Raw genomic sequence first — 23,917 nt, 5'->3', positions numbered from 1 at the left:
CAAACAGAGAAGGAATGTTCGAGATTGCTGAGAATTTAGAATTGAGGCACGTGGGTGAAGAGAAGTGAACAAGAGAACTCAAATAAGATGCCTAGAAGGGCACTCACCATCTGCATCACAAATGTTTAGGAACTAGTGTAATAAATGAGTTTTTAATGTCTGGATTATTTCTCTTTGGTTCACCAACTTCTTCCACACGTTTGTTTTATGTAAAGCATACTGATAAGGGCTAAGACTATGACCTCCATCTCATGGTCATTATAGCAAGAGTTATATTTGGCCATGTTTATCTATAAAATCTTCTTTTAAAAAACTGCAATTAAAGAGACTTTTAAAAATGTTTTTAACCTCACTTTATAAATATGAGAACAACAACAAAAAAAACCCTCTGAATTTTGTATTATCCTAGGATGTACAGAGAAGGCAATCCAATAAGACCTGCCTTGTCACATTCAATAGAGCAACTGCAGTAGCAATTTGTTACAAGCAGATGGATAGTTGAACACTGAAAAGGATGATAAACTAGAACAAAATTAGATATTGAAATCAATTTCTTTTAGGCTCACCATGAAACTTCAGATTTACACAAACAATTGTATTTGAAGAAGTCAGAAAAAAATGCCATACTAAGATGGGTGCCCGTGAAAACAGAACTTTACACATGCTATAGCCTTTATAGCCATCATTTACTTGGTTGGTCCAAATATTTATAGTTCATTGTTATGACTGCCAAAACTGGCAACCACAAGGATTGTTGTCTCAATTAGGACAGTAAACAGATTGTCTCTTTTTTTAATGAAAAAATCTAAAATGTAATACTTCACAGTTTAACATGTTTATTCATCTAAACGAGCTAAAAAATAATGGTGCGACATCTGTTCGAGAGGCATTGGTACCTCAAATTTTGGCTGCCTCCCCACCATTTTGGTTGTTGTTTTAAAAAATGAAGAATAGGAGGGGGTACTGTCATCAAAAAATCTTCTGGCATGTAAAGTATCTTATTTTTCTTGAAATAAGGATCTCATGTCTGTTGCTAGGGATAAAAAAAAAATTGTCTAACAAAGAGGCACAATGCTGAACACGACAGCAGTTCAATTGTTTTAAATACATTTACTGACCCACTATAGATATTTCCACACGGATATAGTTCTTGAAGCGACTCTCCCAGTTCCCTCTATACTTACCTGTATAGCTAAAACCTATACAAAATAGTAAAGAGTTTCTGTAGGCACTGAATTCATCTGCTACAATTTTTACTGTAGGTTACACTGATTTTAGATATGGTGTCAGTGGAACAAAATCTAGCAAACATTCTATCCAGGCTGCATTGGAGCAATTCTAATAAAAGAAGGCAGTGCTGCTAAGGGAAAAGTGGTGAGAATCTCCCCAGAGAAGCCTCAGGTAAGTGTCTTCACCTAATTGTTGGTAAGAAAAAAATAAAAGTTTATCTTAGATAGTCTCTGACACAATAACCTTATGTTATGGATGAAATACATTAAAATTTAAGTTTAATTTCTAGAAGTTTATTTCTGAAGCTTATCTAAAGCATAACTTGATCTACTGAATTATCAATGACTATATAATTTAGATTCTGGAAAATATAACACTTTAGTTTTCACATAAATATAGCATTATAATGAAAATTTAGTTTTATTAACAATGGGAGTGAAGATTTAGACTAAGTTAAATTTAAAACAATGAGTCTGATTTTTAACAATACTAAGGTGAAAATAGCATATTTGATTTCCTAGAAAAGAGCAACGTTTCTGTTGTGTAGCAAATTTAATGCTAGTTGTCTTGATCTTAAAGAGAACCAGGATTAACTATATATGTGTCCCAATACAACCAAAGACCATAAATGCTAAATGCTGAGTTGATCAATATTGTGATTTTTAAGTTTTATTTATTAAATGCAAATAATTTTTGATCATCTGTTACATGCAAGAACTGTGCCAGGCTCTGAGAGGACTGAAAGAGATTAACTTAAATTCTAACATGCATTTATTAAAAATGTGCAGACCACTACACTACTGCAATTACAGAAATGAATAAGAACATATTCTCAGGATTTTGTAATCCTTGGTTGGAGTGGGAGTATTTCACCTACATTTACAAAAAATTGAAAAAGATTGGAAAATCTTCAAGTATTTTGCCACCTTAAAACAACAACAAAACCTCATTCTGGTACTAAAATAGGATTTTAGCACATTTGTTTTAAAAGAAATTATAGATGAGGTTATATTTTTACAACATCGCCTCTCAAATGAATTTACATATTCTGTATTTTTCATGCAATATAAGAACCAGCAACCATTCAAGCTTCATTCAAAGTGTTCTATAGGCTGTACGTTAAGTCCAGCTGCGTTAGTTGAAATTTCTTCTGCAGAAAGAGTATGTTAACAGATAGATTCTAACATTCTGAAAAGTCATTAATTTTTTTTTTTTTTTTTTTTTTGTCTTCTGAATTACTCTGAGCAGTGAATTATTGGAGGGGAAAAACCCATGCCTAAAATTTGTATGGTGCCAGTCTCAGATTTATGCCAAATACCACTCACTATTTAAAAGTGTAGTCCCCTGAAACTGCAGACCGGATATCACCTCTCTGTCTTCAAAGATTCAAACCAGACTTCAACTTGGGATTTCTCTACAGAGGATTGGCTGCTTCCCAGTTAATGTGAGTTTGAAAAATGTGCATTTCACGAAAACATTATTTTGTAAACATACATTGTCTCACTTTACCTGCTATTTATTAAAATCAGAGTTTAGCCTTTGGGACTTACCATAAGTTAATCAGCTAAGTTAGTTATGCTGTGTCTAGGCTAATATTCATTACTATCAGAAACAACAGTTTTCCTCCAAAGAATACCTCAAGAGTAGAACAGGATAATAAAGTTGTTTTTCTCCTTTTTTTCAGGGTAATGAATTTTCAAACATTTCCAAGAGTACAATCATCTATTTTAAATACTGTAAATTCTGTAATATCTCACTTGGATAGGTATCTAATAGACAATTATTACATATCCTTGCATTTAAATTACCACTGAAATTAGAAATAATCTTTATTTTATATGACTGTATTTAACACCAGATGGGAGGGGAAATAACTAAATGAAGATTGTTCACATAAATGTGATAGGAGTGGGGGAAAGCAGTATTTCTTGACATGTGGCATGTCACTCAGGAAAGTAAAAGACCCATCATATCCAAAATGCCAGCTTGGATATTCTCTTGCCACCCACTTCACAAACAGACATACCACATGGCATTAAATGCTGCAACCTTTCCTAAAAATGCCACTTGGATTTGTCCACTGTGGTGAATGTATAGGAACTCTTGGTCTGTCTCTTAAGTTTGTGATTTCAATGGGAAGAATCCAGGAAACAGCACTGGCTAAATTTTGCCCTCAGATGTTTGGCATAAATGATCTGTGAGGATACTGGAACTTTTGGCTGTTTTCACACTGATGAAATAAGTTATGCTACTTGAAAAAATTCTACAGAACATAATGCTACACAACCACATTCAACTATCTGCAAAAGTCTCAAAGACTATCTAGGATATTTACCAATACTTTCTTCTCTTGGAGAGTATGGAAACAATCTTAACATTTTATTTACTCTTTATAAATACAATGTATTTACTATGAAACACCTTATGCACATGTTGCAAGCTATTCATTTTCTATACATATTTATGTAAGGTAGTAACTAACAACTCTGCTGTGGACACATATTTTTCCATTTTCTAATCTTTATGTATTCATGTGTTATAAAATTATTTTAAAATTCCATTACCAGTAAAATATACTGACTACATTAGTCATTATACTCCAACAAATGTAAAATACCTTGAAAAATCATATAAACAAAAAACTCCATATGTGAGTAATATAAGACATATATTTTCTTCTATTACTTTTCATGAAAGGGTTCTAATTGATTTAATTCCCAAGAGACAAAATACAATTTTGTAAAACAAGTTTGTATTGTTCAGATATAAGAGACAACCCAAGAAAATGACTCTGAGTAGGTAGGACTTCTGCTATTACCGTTGTGTGAAAAACACTGCACAATTAGACAACAGGTTGCTACATATCTCCTTAACAAGAGGGGCAAACTGATACTGCAAGCAGCCAGGACAACATAATTAAAATAGAATTCCAAGTTTATATTAATAGAGTAATAAGTTAATTAAAATCAAGATCAACTGAACTTTCTATTTACACCAGTTCAGACAGCCCAAGAGGAAAGCAACTCTATTTTAGAGACATATGTGACTCTTTGAGCTTCTGTCATCCAGGTGCCATTTCTGATGGAGCACATGTGCACTGAACAGTTGGCAAAGAAGGAAAAAGATTACTGTAGATGTATGTGCAGATTGTCTCTCTAATGATATAAACTACGTCTGGAAAGAAAGCAGGGCTTCTCTGTAAAATGAAAAATTTCCCATGAGTTTTCATTCCTTCTTAGGCTCTGAATGTGACTAGAGAATGTTTCTGTAAATGAGGATATATACTTTTACTTAGAATGTATATGGAACAAAAATAGATTTAGTAATCTGTAAGTGATGGAGTTATACACATAAATTGCCTAAGACATCTGAAGAATTTAGGATCTGTTTTTCACTTTATCTAAATGCACCATGAATAGGTTGCCTGTCAAAGTAGAAAGATTTATAAAAGTATCTGGTAGCACACATACTACATTACTAGGTAAGGTTCTTTTCTTGATATCCTATGCAACATTTTAAAAGATATTTCTGCAAACTGAAAATACCAGCAGAAAAAATTCAAGATCTTGCTGTCTCAGTACTTCAGAAAGTATTGGTCCCTAGAGGTGCTTTTATAAAATTATATCCTTTTCATGCATTGATTGCTGCTCAACTAATCTTCATCTGGTTCCAGATCAGGGTCAACATCTGTGGACAGTCTGAGATAAAAGAAAGCATAGAAAGCCAGTAGGAGGGCCAATATAGCTGCAAGTAGAAGGCCAACTTCCTGAGGAAGGAAAAAAAAAGTAGATTTGAAATTCATGAAATGAGGTTGGTTAACGTTATCAGCTTCATGAGATAAAAAAACACAGTCTAGAATTAATAATCACATTCTTTTTGTTTAACACTTTCTGTCATTAAGCAAAGAAACTTTTGTGCTTGACAATACCTAATATAATGGCAGGTACATCAGTGGGTATAATAATAGATGTATATTATTATTTTTATTTAAATTTGTGTTTTTCTAATAGTAAAATTAACATTTATAATTTTAATATATTTTTGTAGTTTGGATATCAAACTGTTGGATGTAAGCAATGTAGTTTGTGCCTACACAGTTTATCTTTCTCTATCTGAGAAAGAAATAACATTTGAGAAAGAAATAACATTATTTCTTGCTTCAATACGTTTATTATTAGCTATAGCATTTGGACACAGATTCTTTTTTAAATTATCATTCCTTTTCTAATAGGAAGAAACTATTATAACCAGTTTCTACATTATGTCTCTGTAAACATCCTTATTAAATATTATTTTTTAAAACTCATTTTTAAATTCTAAATTCTATAGTTTACAATGTGGCAGAACAAAACTAAGTACTCTTGGCTCATAAAGCATGATATGATATAATTAACACAACTATGAAGGATGGTCCTGGATACTTCATTTGGTGATTTGATATGGATTATATTAATCAATTATGCTGAAATAATAGCCAAAAAATTACCATATATACAATGGCAAAAATCATATTATTTTTCAAAAAGTCTATAAACTTATATATATATATACACACACACACACACACACACACACACACACACACACACACACACACATACCATGAAGGAATTTTCTCAATATTAACATATCATTTGGCTAAACAGAAAGAAGAATAAATAGTGATAGTACAGTATCCTAAGGGGCTTAAATATTCCCTTGTAATTCTCACTTGCATATCACACCCCTTCCTGACATTATTTTATGGAGAAGCAATTTATTTGCACTTACACAAATGTAGTTTACATTTCAAAAGAATGCAAAATTAATAATTCAACATATGCCACCTAATAAACTTTAAAAACATTAAAATAAATTTGGTTTATAATCAACATGTAATTTTTACCTGGATGTTGCAATTACAAATGGACATTTTATACAGATTTTTAGCTTTATTATTAGATTTTTTTAGATTTGCAAACTATAAAAATAAATATTAATAAAATACATGGGGTTGAAAGATTTAGTGTCAACTATTTTTGTAAGATTTGATTTCTCAATCTACTCTATCAATATAATGTCAAATTAAAGTGAATTTTTCTCTGCTGCAGTTGGAATACTTTGGCATCTCAAAAGGGCATGGCAGCATCAGACAGGTTTCATTTATTTTCTTGTATCCACAGCTGTGCTCCCAGACCCATCTGGTTACACAGCTACTAATTTTAAGAGGATGTAATAAACAAGTGACACACAACTGCAAACTCCATCTGTTCTGGACAGTGGACAAAAAACTGTTCAACAGCAGTCACCATTCCCATAAGTTTAACACAAGACTAAAGTTTTTACTCTTGATTAGAGTCTGTGATTCTCATCTCATTGATAATCACCTCTAATTGCTGTTTTTCAACTCCTTCTTATCCTTTCAAACAGCTCTGTAACATCTTCATTGTACATTTTCAGAATATCCAGAGGCATGAAAAAGGGGTTTAAGGGTAGGAAGCAGAGAACATTCATAGAATACAACTTCAGAAGATCCATTAATTCAATTAAGTCTATTCAACATACTATGGTGTAGGGGGTGAGGCTTCCGAAGTATTGGACGAGGAGGTACAGCAAATCATTTGTTTCAGAATGTCCCTATTCTGCTAAGGAGATAAGTATTGTGGGGACTGCATGCTTGGAGGGTTAAAACTATGGTAAAATTTGAAAATACTGCTTTCAGAATTCTGGTCACACTAACCATAACTTAGAGACCTACAGGCATTTATGACTCTCCCCACCCTTGGCCATTTTTAGTTTTAGATCAGGAATAACAAAGAGAACAAAAATAATGCTTCCAGCTGGCTCATCCCAAGGGGTTGTTAGCAGGATCTGGTTGCCATTTGAGTATTTTATTTATGTAACAGATAAATCAAATTTCTGATCCTTATTTTTTATTATAATTACTTGTTTCAAATAAACTACTTAATAAACAAATACAGATTATCTTTTTCCTTCTAAATACTAGGAAACACAGGTTATTTGCATTCTAAAAAAATTTTCCCTGATGTTGCAACTCTTGAAAAATAATCTTAAAATTGAACAGCAACCAAATAACAAATATTAGTTGTGCAAATAATTTTTAGGTGGTACTCATTACTGGGTCATAAATTATGACATTTTGTTTATATTGGTAAAATACACAAACTAAAAATAGCTTCTCAATAGAAATAATTCCACATTTTGAAGAAGTGATATTCATATCTTATTCTGAATCATTACTGTTCCCTGAAATTTTCTATCACTAAACATACATTTATAAAAAAGCACTAGAAGCCCCTGAGGGTAAGTACCCTATTGTGTAATTTTTATATCTCTAATCCATGATTTCTCAATCATGTGATTTCTTGTAGAAATTCCTCCAAGATAATTGTGTCTTATTCATCTTTTTTTCCACAGGTTCTACAACATTGTAATGCTCATAGCAATTTCTAAATAAATGAAGGATTAAGTCAGATTTATATAATTTATGTACAAGGTATATTAAAATTATGTAATGTTTTGAAAACTTTACAGCAATAATATCTATAATACTATCTTCACAGCAAAACTGAAAACATTTTGTAATATGTAGTATAGTAACACAAAGCAGACTTAGTTGAGTAGGGGATCTTTAGGCCAATGACAAACATCCAAGGACAGTCTTATTTATACAAACCAGTAATAGCTAATTCAAAGAAATATTTATGTTAAGTGTATTATTTAACTCTTCTGACTATACTGTGAAGTAAATGGCATAAAATCCATTTTACAAATGTGCCAGTCTAGACTCAGCTAGATCATTTTAACAGTAAGAGGAGTCATGTGATTCTAGGCCTCTTTCGTGTTCAGTTTTATCATTGCTGTTATTTTTCTATTCCTTGCAGCTGTTCATATTTTCTGTAGATTTAAATTATTTTAAAAGCATAGCAATGATTCATTCTAAAAACTAAGTAGTAAAGTGATAAAATATTATAACATTATGGTCATCCTGTATTAACTAGATAAGAGTCAAACATGTTTGATGTTCATTAATCCTTAGTTGCTTCTCTGACATTATCAACATGGATAAAATCACTCACTGGGGAAATTAAATAGCATTAAATGGCAATTGCTGAAAGAAATTTCGTTATTTAAAATACTATGCTAAAATGACAAGGCAATCAAAGTTTGACAGGGCAAACTAATTAGTATGCCAGATTTGAAATGTAAAACACCTCCACGGTTCTGATTCTAAAAAGTTTCCTATTATTTTAATGGGCTCTTTACATAAATTTTCAAGCAAAGTAAACAGTGTTTAAAGATAAGGTTTTTGTTTTTCACAGGTTTACAAATCAAAATGATATGCTAGTTTATTAAAAAGGAGCTGTTTTTGATGTCAGAAACTTTTCTGTACATACTTTAAATCATAAATGAAACCTAAGAACAATTTTTTTCTCATAAAAGATAAACAAATTCTATATTGTTTTTAAAAAGACATTCGATTGCACTATAAGGTAGACTTATACTAGGAATATGGTTATTTCCTCAAGTTAAAACCATAGCAAAATGATAAGAGCAAATGAAATAGAGGATATATACAGGAAAGTGGTATATATCAATAAATGCATGGCTGCACTATTTTTCAAATTCTAATTTGCAGCTGCTCATTATACTGTGCCACAAGTGGATTGTGCTACCCCAATATTCTTCTAACAAGACAAAAACAAAGCCCTGTATTGTGAAAGATAAAAATAAGTGACATATTGCTTTCCTGGAAAATGACAGACAGTGCTCTCATTACAAGAGACAATCATCAGGTAACTAACTGCAAAATAAGAAACTAACCACTGGTTTTAGAAAGTTTGTGTCATGGAAATAATTTTAAAGATGAATGAAACTTCACATGAAATTAGAAGAAAACTTCAAAAGATTAATCATCTCTCTTTCAAACAAAAAGGCAATTCACTTTTTTTTTTTTTTTTCTTCCGTTAAAAACTGACACACAGCACTAACTGAGGAGATTGTGCTGTGAAAACATACTGCAGCACACAGCAATGCTTGATCAAAATCAGTATCAGGAGTAAAAAGAAGGCAGTGTTTCGTGATCATAATAGCAAATTCTGGAAGACAACCAAATATATCATCTGGCAGTTCAACAGCTGTTACAGCTTGGTAGTAATACCTTGGCATTTGCTATAAGCTATAACTTAGAAAAATTGATTTTTCATCTGCCAGATAAAACCCAAAATCTCCTTTTAACATTTTAATATTTAAATAAAATATAGTTACTAGTCACTTTACTTTTGCACATTTGACAGTAGAGCCGTCAAATTAATTTTTCTATTTATAGTTTAATTTTACTCTAAACACTTGGCAGAGTTGACATGGGTAATAATGTAAATGTAATTTTGTTGAACTTCATTGTGCTAGCACATTGGATTAGCATCCGCTAACATCATTCTCAGCTGCTTTTATCCCTCTTAAGCAGTTAAAACACTGGTTTTCTAAAAGAACAAGTTTGGGAACATCATTAGAATTTCATCATAGAGAGTACTGACAACAAAAATAATACACGTGTAAAATTACATATATTAACGATCTAAGTATATACATTTATAATTAAAAGTTAAACAACCATAAAATGAAACTTATTGCAAGTGAGAAAAGTTTTTGATCAAGGCCACGTATATCGCTGAAGTGTTTGAACAATAAATACAGTAGCTAGAGAAAAAGTAAATTGCAACTTTAAGTGTAACTGTCTCTCTTAAGTGACATTAGGTCTTATTCTAAGACCTAATAAAATCTTAGAATGGGAAGGATGTTTCTCATTAAGTAAATTCTCTTTAAAAGCCTTTAATCCTGGCATTTGACTTATATTTTGAAATGTCATAAAACATTTAGAATTCAACATTTATGCAATCCAGTTTTAGAAAATGAGATGGCATGCAATATATCAAATTTTAAAGTTATCAAATACAGGTACCTTTATGCCTATTGCTGTTTTCTTTGCTTCTGCTTTTAATTTGGTTGCTCGTAAAATAGGTTTGGTTTTTTTATAATCCTGTTTACCTAGAAAGAGATAATTTCAGACAATGAGCTATAATTTAAGTTTAACGGCCATCTGAAATGTCAAAGAACCTTTAAATAGAGTAAAACTGGGAGACAAAGTTGCAAAGTAATTCTCAGTTATGGAAACCATAAACTGGTCACCCTAAGGTCAATTTTTCCTTCTCTCTTACTTTTTCAGGAAGAAGATTTGACAGACATCTTTCATTTGGTGTGAGGTGAATATCAACAAAGATAAAAAATTCTTTTAGAGAATAAGATGTTTAAAGTAAAGAGAGTAAACTTTTAGAAGCATTTGGAGACAAATGCGGAAATAAATGAAATTACATAAGATCCCTTTAAACAAGTAAGGTTAACTCTGTCTTCATAATTGAAGAATAACAGTTCATTAGAAATTTATTTTATTATCGATATATTAAGTATTCAATAATCAATCTGAGAAGTATCTTCAAAGTAAGAAACTAAAGACTGATCTGTAAGTATCTTTCAGTTGCTGAATTCTTTAGAAAAAAGTATTTAACTTTTGTTTGTTCTCTGTGGAGGACAGAATAAATATGGCTAGATAAATGATGAAGGATAGCTATATTTAGACATTAGTTTCAATGTTCTTTACCACATTTAACAACCAAAAATGAACAAAACTGAGTTAGTGTCACCAAATTTGTTTTTTGTGTGTGTGTATACCACCTGGTGACCCCACTAATGGGTAACAAAAGAGCTATTACACACTCTGTGAGGAAAACAGATTTAACAATAACAACAACAAAAGCACTGACTAGAATAATATACTCTTTTTGTTAACCAACCTGTTAGCTAAGAATTGGGTCCAATTAGTCTCAAATATAATCATATGTCATTCTGAGTGGGAGTTAACATTTGACCATATAATCTCTTCAACTATTTTATATTCTTCTATTTGGCCTTGTTGTTTCCATTTTACTCCCTTTCCTTTCAAAGATCAATTACTTTCCAAAACTTACCCCTGTAGTCTATTAAAATAATACAACTGCTAACTTTAATTTCCACATCTTCCTCACACTGAAATAAATCTGAAAGCAGTTTATCTAAAGTATACCATCAAAATTTAATGTGCAATATATTTTTTAATGTGTTTGCTAATGATTCAAAAGTACCTTTAAAATTCTATATAGATTTTTAGAATTAGAAATGCCAGGGAGAAGTGAGACAAATGAATGGGAGGATGAAGAAATGCTATATCTGTGTTCATTAGACACATAAAAGTATTTATTTGGCTGAAGATCTTTTTTTTTTTTAAGAAGTCTGTATGCTATTTCCTTAACTGCAATGGTATAGCAGTCATTCTGGATCTATGAGCATGAAGCAGCTTAATAAATATTATTTGATGATGGGGTTTAATGATCCAGAAATGAGCCAATTGTAAAAATGTATATCAAATGATCTAAATTTAAATTATGGAATGAACAAATACAGAAAAATATTACTCTGACCCATTTTAAATTAGCAACATTTAATTTTGCTGAAAAAATCTTGACAAGTGTTCACTCTGATTTCACATGTCAACAGTCAAACTATTCATGTCATTATTCCTGCTGAGATATAAACAGTTCAGAGCAATGAAACTGGTGACACATCAAATGTTTCCACTCAGGGTTACAAAGCAAGTTTCTAATGAGAACCTAAAAAGAAATTTCAATATTATAGATTTGAAGCCAAGAAGTCATTTCTTATGTTATATATGCCCTATAATAAACTCTGGGTGCAACGGGGACAAAATAAACAAAAAAAAAAAGATTATCTTAACCAATCTGCTTTTTGTAGACATATGCAGTATTCTGGATGATGTGTCTGTCATAAAGCAGATTCAAATATGCTTAAAAGAGTCAATGTTAAAGTGAGATTTTATCATTCTACTTCACTTGCCATTGGTTAAGTAATGTGTTCTATTTCAATTCAAGTCCTATAATCTCTTAAAAATAATACTTCTAAATTTATATTAAAGTTGATATGAACATTTGAAGCAGTATTTATAATAAATAGACAGTTTTAAAAATTATTACACACCTCATACTTCTCCAAAAAGTGCATCTGTCATTAATGTAGCATTCTCCTTGCTGACTGTGATATCCAAAAGTATATATTGCAAAACGTGGTTTCAGTCTACTAAGTGAAAACGTTTACAGGGGCGTTTGTTAAGTTCTTTATAACTAAAACCAGATCTCTCCATTATACCCAAAAAGATATTTAACATTTTAATTTTTTATGGCTTCATGAAAAATACCTATGCACACATGATTGTAAAAAAAATATAAAATAAGAAGCTCCTGCCTTCTGAGTACTTACACCCAGGAAAAAACACATTTATGTAATCTAGATTTTATATGCAGACAGCTTTTAAAATACAATTGGATCTGATTTTGGTATATCAATAATATAATAACAAAAGTGGCAATTTAGCAATTGCTCATTACATTTTATATGAGAGAAATTCGAGCCTACAAAGCCAATATGGGACCTCAATCATCTCGTTTCTCTCTTCTCAATTACACCATTCATCACAGTTCTGTATTTTAATTTCCTATGACATAGTTTAAGTAACAAAAGCTTTCTCCCCCATCTCCACACTTTCTGATGGACTGATTTATGCTTCTTCCCTCCAATATGATCCTATTATATTATTTCATTATATTTTATTTTTTACTTATCATACAGTGAATATAACATTTTTTTTTCCTTTTGGTATACAGTTCTATGAATTTTAATGCCTATGTATATATCATGTAATTACTACTATAATCAGGATATAGAAAAGTTACATTATTTCAAAAAACTCCCTGGCACTAACTTTCTAAACTCATCCTCCTTCCTACCATAATTCCTGGCAACCACTGATATATTGTCCATTTCTATAGCTTTGTCTTTTCAATAATGCAGCAAAAATGTGACAAGGGCTCCTTTTATTCAGCTTAAGGCCTTTAAATTTCACCCAAGTTGTATGTATCAGCATTTTATTCTTCTCTATTGCTGGTTAGTATTCCATTATAGGAAGGTACCAGAACTTGTTTATCCATTCACTCATTGAAGTACATTTGGGTTATGTCCAGTGTTTGGCAAGTATGACAAGAGCTACTATAAACACAGGTATGCAGGTTTTTATGTGAACATAAGTTTTCATTTATCTAGGGTAAGATTGCTGAGTCATATGGTAAGTATATATTTAACTTTGTAAGAAATTGTCAAACCATTTTTCAGAGTGTTTGCATTCTCACCAGCAATGAATAAGAGTTCTGATAGCTTTGCATCATCACTAGCACTTGGTATTATTGTATCTAGATTATCTAATTTTTTAGTGTACAATTAATTATTCATAGTATTCTCTTATAATCCATGTTATATGTGTAAGGTTGATAGTAGTTACACTGTTTTGTTACTGGTATTAGTAATTTGTTCTTTTTTTTTCCTTAGTCTTAACTACAGGTTTTTTCAATTTCATTGATCTTTCTAAATAACAAATTTTGGGTTTTGTCGATTTTTTTCTACCATTTTTCTGTTTTGTATTTTATTTGTTTCCACTCTAATCTTTCTTATTTCCTTCCCTCAGATAGCTTTGAGTTTAGTTTCCACTTTTTTTTCTAATTTTTTAGATAGAAATTTAAGTTATTGATTTGAAACCTTTCTTCTTTATTAATATAGTCATTAACAAGTATAAATCTCCATGTAAGTACTGCTTTATCATCATTTCATAAGTCAGCAAGGAGAAGAAGAAAGTTGTACACAAAAACACTTGTAGATATATTTACCTATGCAGTTATTTTTACTCGTGTTAACTTATTTTTTCTGTTTGTGGATTCTAGTAACTGCCTTATGTACTTTCATTTTAGCCTGGAGGACTTCTTTTAGTGTTTCTTATAGGGCAGGTGTACTACTGACAAATTTTCTGGTTTTGTTTATCCAAGAACATCTTGATTTCTCACTTTTTTGAAGGACAGTTGTGCTAGATGTAGAATTTTTGGTTGACGCTCTTTTGCTTTCATCACATCATATATAATGAATTACTTTTTACTTTCTGCTTTCAAGATTTACTCTTTATGTTTGACTTTCAGCAGTTTGACTATGATGTGGCCAGGTGTGGATCTCTGAGTTTATCCTTCTCAAAATTTTGTGAGGTTCTTGGATATACAAATTAAAGTTTTTCATCATATTTCAAGAAGGTTTTTATCTTTTGAATATTCTTTTTGACACTCTCTCTTCCTCTTCTCTTTCTGGAACTATTATTATGCATAGACTGGTATGCTAGATAGATTCCTATAGTATCTATGGCTGTGTTCATTTTTTGTCATATCTCATTCATTATTTTTTATTCATGTTCCTCAGACTGGATAATCTCAATTAACCTCTCTTCATGTTCCCTGTTTCTCCTATAAGTTCAAATCTACTGCGAAGCCCCTGTAGTGAAATTTTTATATTGGTTATTATATTTTTTCAAGTCCAGAATTTCTATCTTTTATATACATAATTTACATTTATATAATAATATTTTCTATTTGTTGGTACATCATTCTCATACTTTAATTCTTTAGACATGGTTTTCTTTATTTTTTGAACATATTTTAAATGGCTGATTTAAAGTCTTTGTCTAGTAAGTCCAAGGTCTGAACTTGTCTAGGGATGCTTTCTATTCTTTCTCTGTGTATGGACCGTAATTTGCTGATTTTTTTGTGTGTTTCATAATTTTTGTAGAGAACAGTTTTCTACAAAATAGTGTTATGTAGCAACAGTTAAATAACGTAATGTGGCAACTCTGCCAATCAGATCTCCCCTAGGGTTTGTTGTTGCTGCTCTTTGTTCTTCTTTTGTTGGTGTTACTGTTTGTTTGTTTAGTGACTTTTATGGTCTAATTCTGTAGAGTCTGTATTCTTTGTTATATGGAGTCACTTAGCTTAATGTTCATCTAATAACTAGACAGGTATTTTCTTAAATGTCTTTAACCAAGAAATCTTCCAGGTTTGTTGAACAGGTGTTCCATACTTTGACAGGACTTTATAGTTCTGAATTAGCCTTCACTTCCTGCTAGCTTCCTCAAGGTCAGCAAAAAGTGAGAGCTTATGACCTTTCCAGGTCTTTACTGGACATGGCATAGTCCTGCACAGGTTCATGACTTTCTAGATTCCCAAGAATCTATGTCAGGGATTTAAAAAGACACTATGAACATCTCATTGCCCAGTTTTAAAAACAATTTTAGGTCAGCCTTATGCTAGCCCCAACTAGTAATGCTGCCTCAGGTAGTCGTGATGTTAAATGCTTGCCACTGATTGTTTTTGCCAAATGCCATCAGGAAAGGACTCTTCACACAGAATGAGCTCTAAGTCAGGTCAAATAAAGACAACTTCTGAGAATGGGGATTTTCAGTAAGCTCCCAGGCATGCCAAATAGTGATAGTTCTCAGAGGATGGGATTTGGGGTAGCTCCAAACACATTTGGCCTCTCCACTGACTGCAGGCTGCTGTTTTTCATGACTACTATTGTTGCAAAGCTGAGGAGAGGAAGACGGGATTAAGGCAAGTTGAACAAAACAAAGCTTGATGTTCTTACTCAGAGTTAGCTGTTTTTCTCAAATAAACACTCTTTGCACTGTTTTAAATATTTGAAAATTTGTAGATTTCTGAAAAATTTGATTTTGACAATTTTTTGTCATTGTTCTTGCTTTTATAGAAGAGCAGACTTTTGAGGTCCTTACTTTCCATTCAAGAAGTGCTTCTCTTCCATCCTTTTACCTTTAATCTCATTATATTTGAAGTGAATTTCTTATCTACAGCCTATATTTACATCAGTTTATAAAATTTCAACCTGAAAATCCTCTGTCCTTTCATTGGTATGTTTGAACATATACATTTAATGAAACTATTAATGTATTTTTATTTAGGTCTACCATTTTATCTTTGTTTCTTTTGATTTGTTTCTGTTTCACTTTTCATGCCTTTTTAAGTTATTTGCAAATTTTTTAATATTTTGTTTAAATCATATATTGTATTTTGATATATTTCTTAGAATAATGTTTCAATAGTTTCCCAAGAGATTACAAAATATACATTTAACTTTTAAGAGTCTAATTCAAATCAATATTTTATTCAATTTCCTGTTTTTAAAGATATTCTACATTTAAAAAAAATTTAACATGCACAGTACAATACATTTCACATTCTAATATAATGGAAACAAGCAGTACATTGCTTTGTAGTGCTAGTTTTACTAGTTGTTGTTTATCTCTTTTGACTTTGCTGTACTTATATTTGATCTTCTTGGACATGTGTCATAGGTTAGGAAAGTTGTTTCTATACAGTTGACTTTTAATAATTCAGGACTTTAAGTGTCCACAGACAAAGAATTATACAAGTGAATACACTATTGTAGCACAGATGCATTTTCCTTAAAAATGATAGACAAGACACTGGTGTTCCTATTTGATGCATGTTCTTATTATAGCTTAACTGTTTTGCAATAAAAAGTGAGAGGCACATGCATAGTTAGAAGGACTATTATACTTTGGTTACTGAAACTTTATATTCATGATAAAAACTGCAGGTTGTCCTTAGATAATACCTGTGTTTTAGTTCTGGAATAAAATTTCTAACTACTCATCTCTATTAGAGTTTTGTGTTCAGTTTAGTTGAAGAGTATCCTTAAATTGCTAGATCTGTACTATTAAAAAGTTACATTAATATTGTAACTATTTATTTGTATTAATAGAATTTTCTTGATACTGTAAAACCAAAACAAAGTACAGGAATAAAACAAAGTTCAGGTTGATAAATGATGACAAATGTCACTCTTAATCCTCAATCTCAATTATCTTCATCAAAACAGCCATAACATTCTGTTTCATTTTCTCTAAAATAACTACATATTATATCTTAAACTTATGAGACATATTTATAATAATTAAATGCCACCTTTTGTATGTTTAAAATAAAGTTGCAAAATTATTATTCTAGTAAAAATTCCATGATATGGAAAACTGTTTTTATGGCTTAGTAAGAATACGGATTCTATTATCCATTATGTATAGGACTTAACAATAAATATGTATTTAGATGACTGCATTATTAATATTGCCAATACAAATAGAAAATTTCTCTGAAATCATGACACTGAAAGTTAAAATTCCTTCAATACAATCTGAGATTCTTAATAGAGAGTGTGTGTTTCTGTCAATATCTCATTATAAAGCTTCTCCCTTTGCATGTAAAATCCAAGATCATTTTGGGGAAGAAATATAAAAGGCCTTCCCCAAATATGCTAATGATACAGCTAAGTAATGCACTTGGAACAATAAAACATATTAACATTCATGTTAATGCCTGGACTTACCATAACTTATATAAGGGAAAAATACACTTAGAATGTATGAGCTTTGCTATTTATTCTATAATAGAATTTAGTAATTTTTTTGTTCAAAATTAATCTGGACTTAATGCTGAAAACTGGGCATTTCAAAATAAGAAACATTAAAGCTTGCATTTTCACACAGGAAACCTGTACTACAAAATTGCTCTTTGAACAAATATTAGCAACTGATTATCAAACCTCTATGAGTATATACACATAGCTATTGAGTACATTGTGAAATGTACTCAATACATGTACTCAATATATCTCTGACATAAGGTTACTTTGGCTAGCAGGTATCAAAATATTGTTATCCATAAGGAAACAAAAAAGTTATACCTATGTGTTTATATATCTATATATGGATATATTATTACTACTATTATTATTATTATTTTCACCTGTATCCAAGCTCTTAATTGCATGAGACATTATTTTTTATGGTTAGCAGATAGAGTTGCTAGAATCTCTGAGAATCGTATTGCAAATAGTGTAACATCAGGACATATCACCAATTATAATTTTTCTTAGTTAACCTTGTACCTAAGCATAACTGAAAATGTTCACTTATGGTCATAAGAATTTTTATATCTTATTTTCTTAAGCAGTGCTTTCATTCATTCATTAAAAATTATTGAGCACTTACACTATATAGAAACAGTGTTCAAGGTACTGAAAATAAAATAGTTTGGCAAAACAGACCAAATGCCTATTATCCTGAACCTTGTAAAAAGATGGATAATAAGCAAACAAAAATAATGGTTCAATTTGCTAGGTAATGAAAAGCACTAAAAAGAAGAATACATTTGGCAAGCAGCAGAAAACAAAGGAGGGAGATGTATTGTTTCAGATAGAGTGGTTAGGGAAAGCCTTCTTGGTAATATCACTTGACATTATCATTTGATGTCACTTAACCAGATACTTGAATGATGTCAGGGAGGAAGTCATATGGATAACTGGTGGAAGCAATTCCAAATACTGGGAACATATTAAGTATAAAGATTCAGAAAACACTAACTTCTGGAGGAGGCCAAAATGTCACTGAAGTCTCCCAAGTCAGAAAGAGAGCTTAATAGGTAATAAAAGTAAAAAGTTCAATTTCTGATATCAGGCTCAGTGGTCCAGAACCAACTGTCAATATCTGAGTATATAGGCTCAAATGATAACCTTGGAAATAGGCAGGATATTCAGCTTGGTTCCCTGATATGTGATGTAAGAGCTTTTGAAAGTAAGAGTGAAGTAGAAATATTAATCCCCTTGCTTACTAAAATGGTAAATCAAAGGGAATGCAAATTCCTGGAGAAGCTTCAGAAACTGAGTATATCATCAAAAACAAAATATGTGGGCTTCCCTGGTGGCACAGTGGTTGAGAATCTGCCTGCTAATGCAGGGGACACAGGTTCGAGCCCCGGTCTGGGAAGATCCCACATGCCGCGGAGCAACTAGGCCCATGAGCCACAACTACTGAGCCTGTGCATCTGGAGCCTGTGCTCCACAAGAAGAGAGGCCACAATAGTGAAGCGACCTGCACACCGCAATGAAGAGTGGTCCCCACTTGCCACAACTAGAGAAAGCCCTCACACAGAAATGAAGACCTAACACAGCCAAAAATAAATATAAAAATAAATAAATAAAAGATTACTATAAAAAAAACACAAAAAAACCCCCAAAATATGCAGTTACACTGATTATTTTCACAGATCTATTTATTTCCTCACTGTGGCTAGTTGGTCTTGGAGACTGAGTACAACTAAATATTAACTTAATGTAGAATTTTTTTACTGTACTTACCGTAGCAGAATATAAATGTCCTTTGCACATGGTCACAACTAGCTAATTAATCTAGCCAATGCATTTTTCTAAATTCTGATCACAGATACCACAAGAGACTATCTGCCTTTACTGGAAGGGACAGCAGTATACTTACAAACCTGCTTTTAAACTATATCAACTCTCTATCTAATGCTATAATCTGATTCCAATAGACTAACTGCCTCACCAACCTGCAATATATCACAAGGACAATAAGACATAAGCCCTGGAGAAGATATGAAAACTGCCTGAGATGCCTCATTCATATCTATATCTATATCTATATCTATATCTATATCTATATCTATCTATCTATGTCTGTATCTGGGAGAAGAAAGAACATTGTGTCAAAAATACAGAGACTTATAAACTAAATCTGATTCATGGAAGTCCACTGATTTAGAGCATGTCAACATTATCTCCAAGAAGTAAAGGTCAACTTGCTGCGCTTTGTGCTCTATCTACCATTAAGAAGGGAACATAGGTACAACTTCTTAAGAAACTGGCATTACTTGATAATGTCACATATCCATACCTATAATCCAACATTTTTCTACTGGGTATATATTGTAGAGAAAAACTCTTGTACATGTGAACCAAAGAACAGACATGTCTGAAAATATTTATAGAATCGTCATAATAGCATTCATAGGAAAAAAACTGAGAATCATGCAATTGTCAAAATGAGTAGGATAGAAAAATATTGGTATAGTCATATAATGGAATGCTATAATGCATAGAAAATGAATGAACTATATCAACATTCATCAATAAGAATAAAACAAAAATATGTTCAATAAGAGCAAGATACATAACAACATATACAGCATGATTTCATTTATATAAAATTCATAAACTAAAAAATATATTGCTTAACACATATCTAGGTAGAAAATTCATAAAACGGAATTAATACAAAATCAAGATAGTGGTTATCTCTCACAGGTATAGAGGCATAGAGGGTGTAGCAATTGGGAAGATGCATAAAAGAGGCATCTAAGCTACTGGTATATGTCTAATATTTAACCTAGATGATGGATACATGGTTGCTCATGTTGTTAATTTTTTTAATCTACAGGCATATTTTATATACGTAAAGAACCTGAAAAGCTGCTAAGACATGGTACAATAAAAGGTTCTCCAGTAGATTGCTGTACAAGCTCTTCTGCTTCTTAGAACTTATGACATGGCATAGTCAATGGAGCCTGCAGCGCTTTAAGCTAACTGAGACACAGAAACAAGTCTTTAGCAGGTCCCAATTAAAAAGAAGTGGCAGTCTCTAGGGTTTTGGAACAACACCATACATCCTTCAACAGGTAACAGCTGCTAAGAAACAACTCCTGGATTGCTACCAAGCTCTGATGAAGATGGACTACCTGGTCATGAGACTCAGGGACCATCTGGCCTGAGCTAGCAGTCATGAATTGGGGGTTATCTAATTCAACAAATCATAAAATAGTGTGTACTGTTTTAGTAGTTAAAAAATAATGTATGTGGATGGTTCATTATAATATGCTGCACCAGCTGGAAGTACACTGCTATCTTTGGAGGTGGTCCTAAAACACAATTTATAAGGGAAATCCTCCCAGTGCCCAAAGTTTAAGTAGTACATTTTGTTGTGTACTTTACCTAGAAAGAGAGGTAACCTAAAAAAAATACACAATATTAGTTTTCTTGAATTGGAAGCTGAGTCTGCTACCCAGTCAGTTTGGATTATTCATGCCTATGAGTAAACAGTAAAATGGGGACTCACAGTGTTGGCTGGGATAATTGATGTTGGCTATCAAGGAGAAAATGGTTTGTTAATACACAGTGAGTGCCAAAAGGAATATGGAAAGATGTGAAGGAACTCCTTGGTTAATCCCATGTACTACCATGACCAATGGTAGAATTTAATGAAATTTATATACAGTCAACTGTAATCTAGAAATGATTTAAAGTATACAGGAAGATGTGTGTAGGTTATACACAAATACCCTTGAAAATGCAGGGGTTGGGGCACTGACCCTCTGCACAGTCAAAAATCTAGTACAACTTTATAGTCAGCCTGCTGTATCTCCAGTTCCACATCCATGGATTCAGCTAACCCAGGATCTTGTAGTACTCTAGTATATATTTATTGGGAAAAAAAAGTGTGTGTATAAGTGGGCCCGAGAAGTTCAAACTTATGTTGTTCAAGTGTCAACTGTATTTCACCATTTTACTTATATAAGGGACTTGAGAATCAGGATTTTGGTATCCATGGGGGTCCTGGAACCAATCTCCCATGGATATCAAGGGTCAACTGGGTGGTATGTAAATATACATCTAGAAGAAGCCCCATTGGAAGATGGCGGAAGAATAAGACATGGAGATCACCTTCCTACCCACAAATACATCAGAAATACATCTACATGTGGAACAACTCCTACAGAACACCTACTGAATGCCGGCAGAAGACCTCAGACTTCCCAAAAGGCAAGAAACTCCCCGTGTACCTGAGAAGGGCAAAAGAAAAAAGAAAAAACAGAGACAAAAGAATAGGGAAGGGACCTGCACCAGTGGGAGGGAGCTGTGAAGGAGGAAAGGTTTCCACACGCTAGGAAGCCCCTTCGTGGGCAGAGACTGCAGGTGGCGGAGGGGGGGAAGCTTCGGAGCCGAGGAGGAGAGCACAGCAACAGGGGTGCAGAGGACAAGGCAGAGAGATTCCCGCACAGAGGATTGGTGCAGACCAGCACTCACCAGCCCGAGAGGCTTGTCTGCTCACTTGCCAGGACAGGTGGGGGCTGGGAGCTGAGGCTCCGGCTTCAGTTGGATCCCAGGGAGAGGACTGGGGTTGGCTGCATGAACACAGCCTGAAGGGGGCTAGTGTGCTACGGCTAGCTGGGAGGGAGTCCAGGAAAATGTCTGGAATGGCTGAAGAGGCAAGAGACTTTTTCTTGCCTCTTTGTTTCCTGGTGCACAAGTAGAGGGGATTAAGAGCGCTGCTTAAAAGAACTCCAGAGACAGGTGCGTGCCACGGCTATCAACACGGACCCCAGAGATGGGCATGAGACGCTAAAGCTGCTGCTGCCGCCACCAAGAAGCCTGTGTGCAAGCACAGGTCACTATCCACACCTCCCCTACCGGGAGCCTGTGCAGCCTGCCACTGCCAGGGTCCCGTGATCCAAGAACAACTTCCCCAGGAGAACACACGGCACACCTCAGGCTGGTGCAACGCCATGCTGGCCTCTGCCACCGCAGACTCACCCCGAACTCCATACCACTGCCTCCCCCCCACCACTGGCCTCAGTGAGCCTGAGCCGCCAAAGCAGCTGCTCCTTTAACCCCTTCCTGTCTGAGTGAAGAACAGACGCCCTCAGGCGACCTACACACAGAGGCAGGGCCAAATCCAAAGCTGAATCCCAGGAGCTGTGCAAACAAAGTAGAGAAAGGGAAATCTCTCCCAGCAGCCTCATTAAATCCAAGCAGCGGATTAAATCACCACACCCAACTTGATGTGCCCTGCATCTGAGGAATACCTGAATACACAACGAATCATCCCAAATTGAGGAGGTGGACTTTGGGAGCAATGATATATATATACTTTTTTTTCCCATTTTCTCTTTTTGTGAATATGTAGGCGTATGCTTCTGTGTTTGATTTTCTCTGTATAGCTTTGCTTTTCCCATTTGTCCTGGATTCTGTCTGTTTATTTTTGTTTGTTTGTTTCTTTTTTTGGTATAGTTTTCAGTGCTTGTTATCGTTGGTGGATTTGTTTTTTGGTTTGGTTGTTCTTTCTTTCTTTTTTAATTACTTAAAAAAATTTTAATAATTAATTTTTGTTTTTATTTTAATAACATTTTTATTTATTCTACCTTATATTATTTTATTTTATTTATTTGATCTTATCTTTTTCTTTCTTTCTTTCTTTTTTTCTCCCTTTTATTCTGAGCCTATATATATTTTTTTCCCTTTTTCTCTTTTTGTGAGTGTGTATGTGTATGCTTCTGTGTGTGATTTTGTCTGTATAGCTCTGCTTTTACCATATGTCCTAGGGTTCTGTCTGTACATTTTCTTTGTGTTTTAGTATACTTTTCAGCGCTTGTTAACATTGGTGGATTTATTTTTTCGTTTGGTTGTTCTTTCTTTCTTTTTTAATTACTTAAAAAAATTTTAATAATTAATTTTTGTTTTTATTTTAATAACATTTTTATTTATTCTACCTTATATTATTTTATTTTATTTATTTGATCTAAAAGAATTCAGAATAATGATAGCAAAGATGATCCAAAATCTTGGAAATAGAATGGGGAAAATATACAAAACGTTTAACAAGGACTTAGAAGAACTAAACAGCAAACAAACATTCATTAACAACACAATAAATGAAATTAAAAATTCTCTGGAAGGGATAAATAGCAGAATAACTGAGGCAGAAGAATGGATAAGTGACCTGAAAGATAAAATAGTGGAAATAACTACTGCAGAGCAGAATAAAGAAAAA

General features: G+C 32.9%; 1 protein-coding gene across 2 annotated transcripts in view; it reads right to left on the bottom strand.

The window, feature by feature from the left end:
* Positions 1-1,868: 1,868 nt before the first annotated feature.
* The window catches only part of TRIQK (triple QxxK/R motif containing), a 92,438-nt gene continuing 70,389 nt past the window's right edge, over positions 1,869-23,917 (bottom strand). For both annotated transcript variants that reach the window (XM_024732953.1, XM_024732954.1), the window contains 2 exons: positions 10,193-10,278; positions 1,869-4,996 (listed from right to left, as the gene is read on the bottom strand). In XM_024732953.1, coding sequence (XP_024588721.1) covers positions 4,883-4,996; positions 10,193-10,278 — 200 coding nt within the window. In that variant the 3' untranslated portion in view covers positions 1,869-4,882. The remainder of the gene's footprint in view (positions 4,997-10,192; positions 10,279-23,917) is intronic.

The sequence above is a fragment of the Neophocaena asiaeorientalis genome, unplaced genomic scaffold (genome assembly GCF_003031525.2).
Source record: "Neophocaena asiaeorientalis asiaeorientalis breed wild unplaced genomic scaffold, Neophocaena_asiaeorientalis_V1.1 scaffold662, whole genome shotgun sequence".
Classification (NCBI taxonomy): Eukaryota; Metazoa; Chordata; class Mammalia; order Artiodactyla; family Phocoenidae; genus Neophocaena; species Neophocaena asiaeorientalis.
Note: the sequence above shows the minus strand (reverse complement) of the source record. Positions and strands in the feature narration are given on the sequence as shown.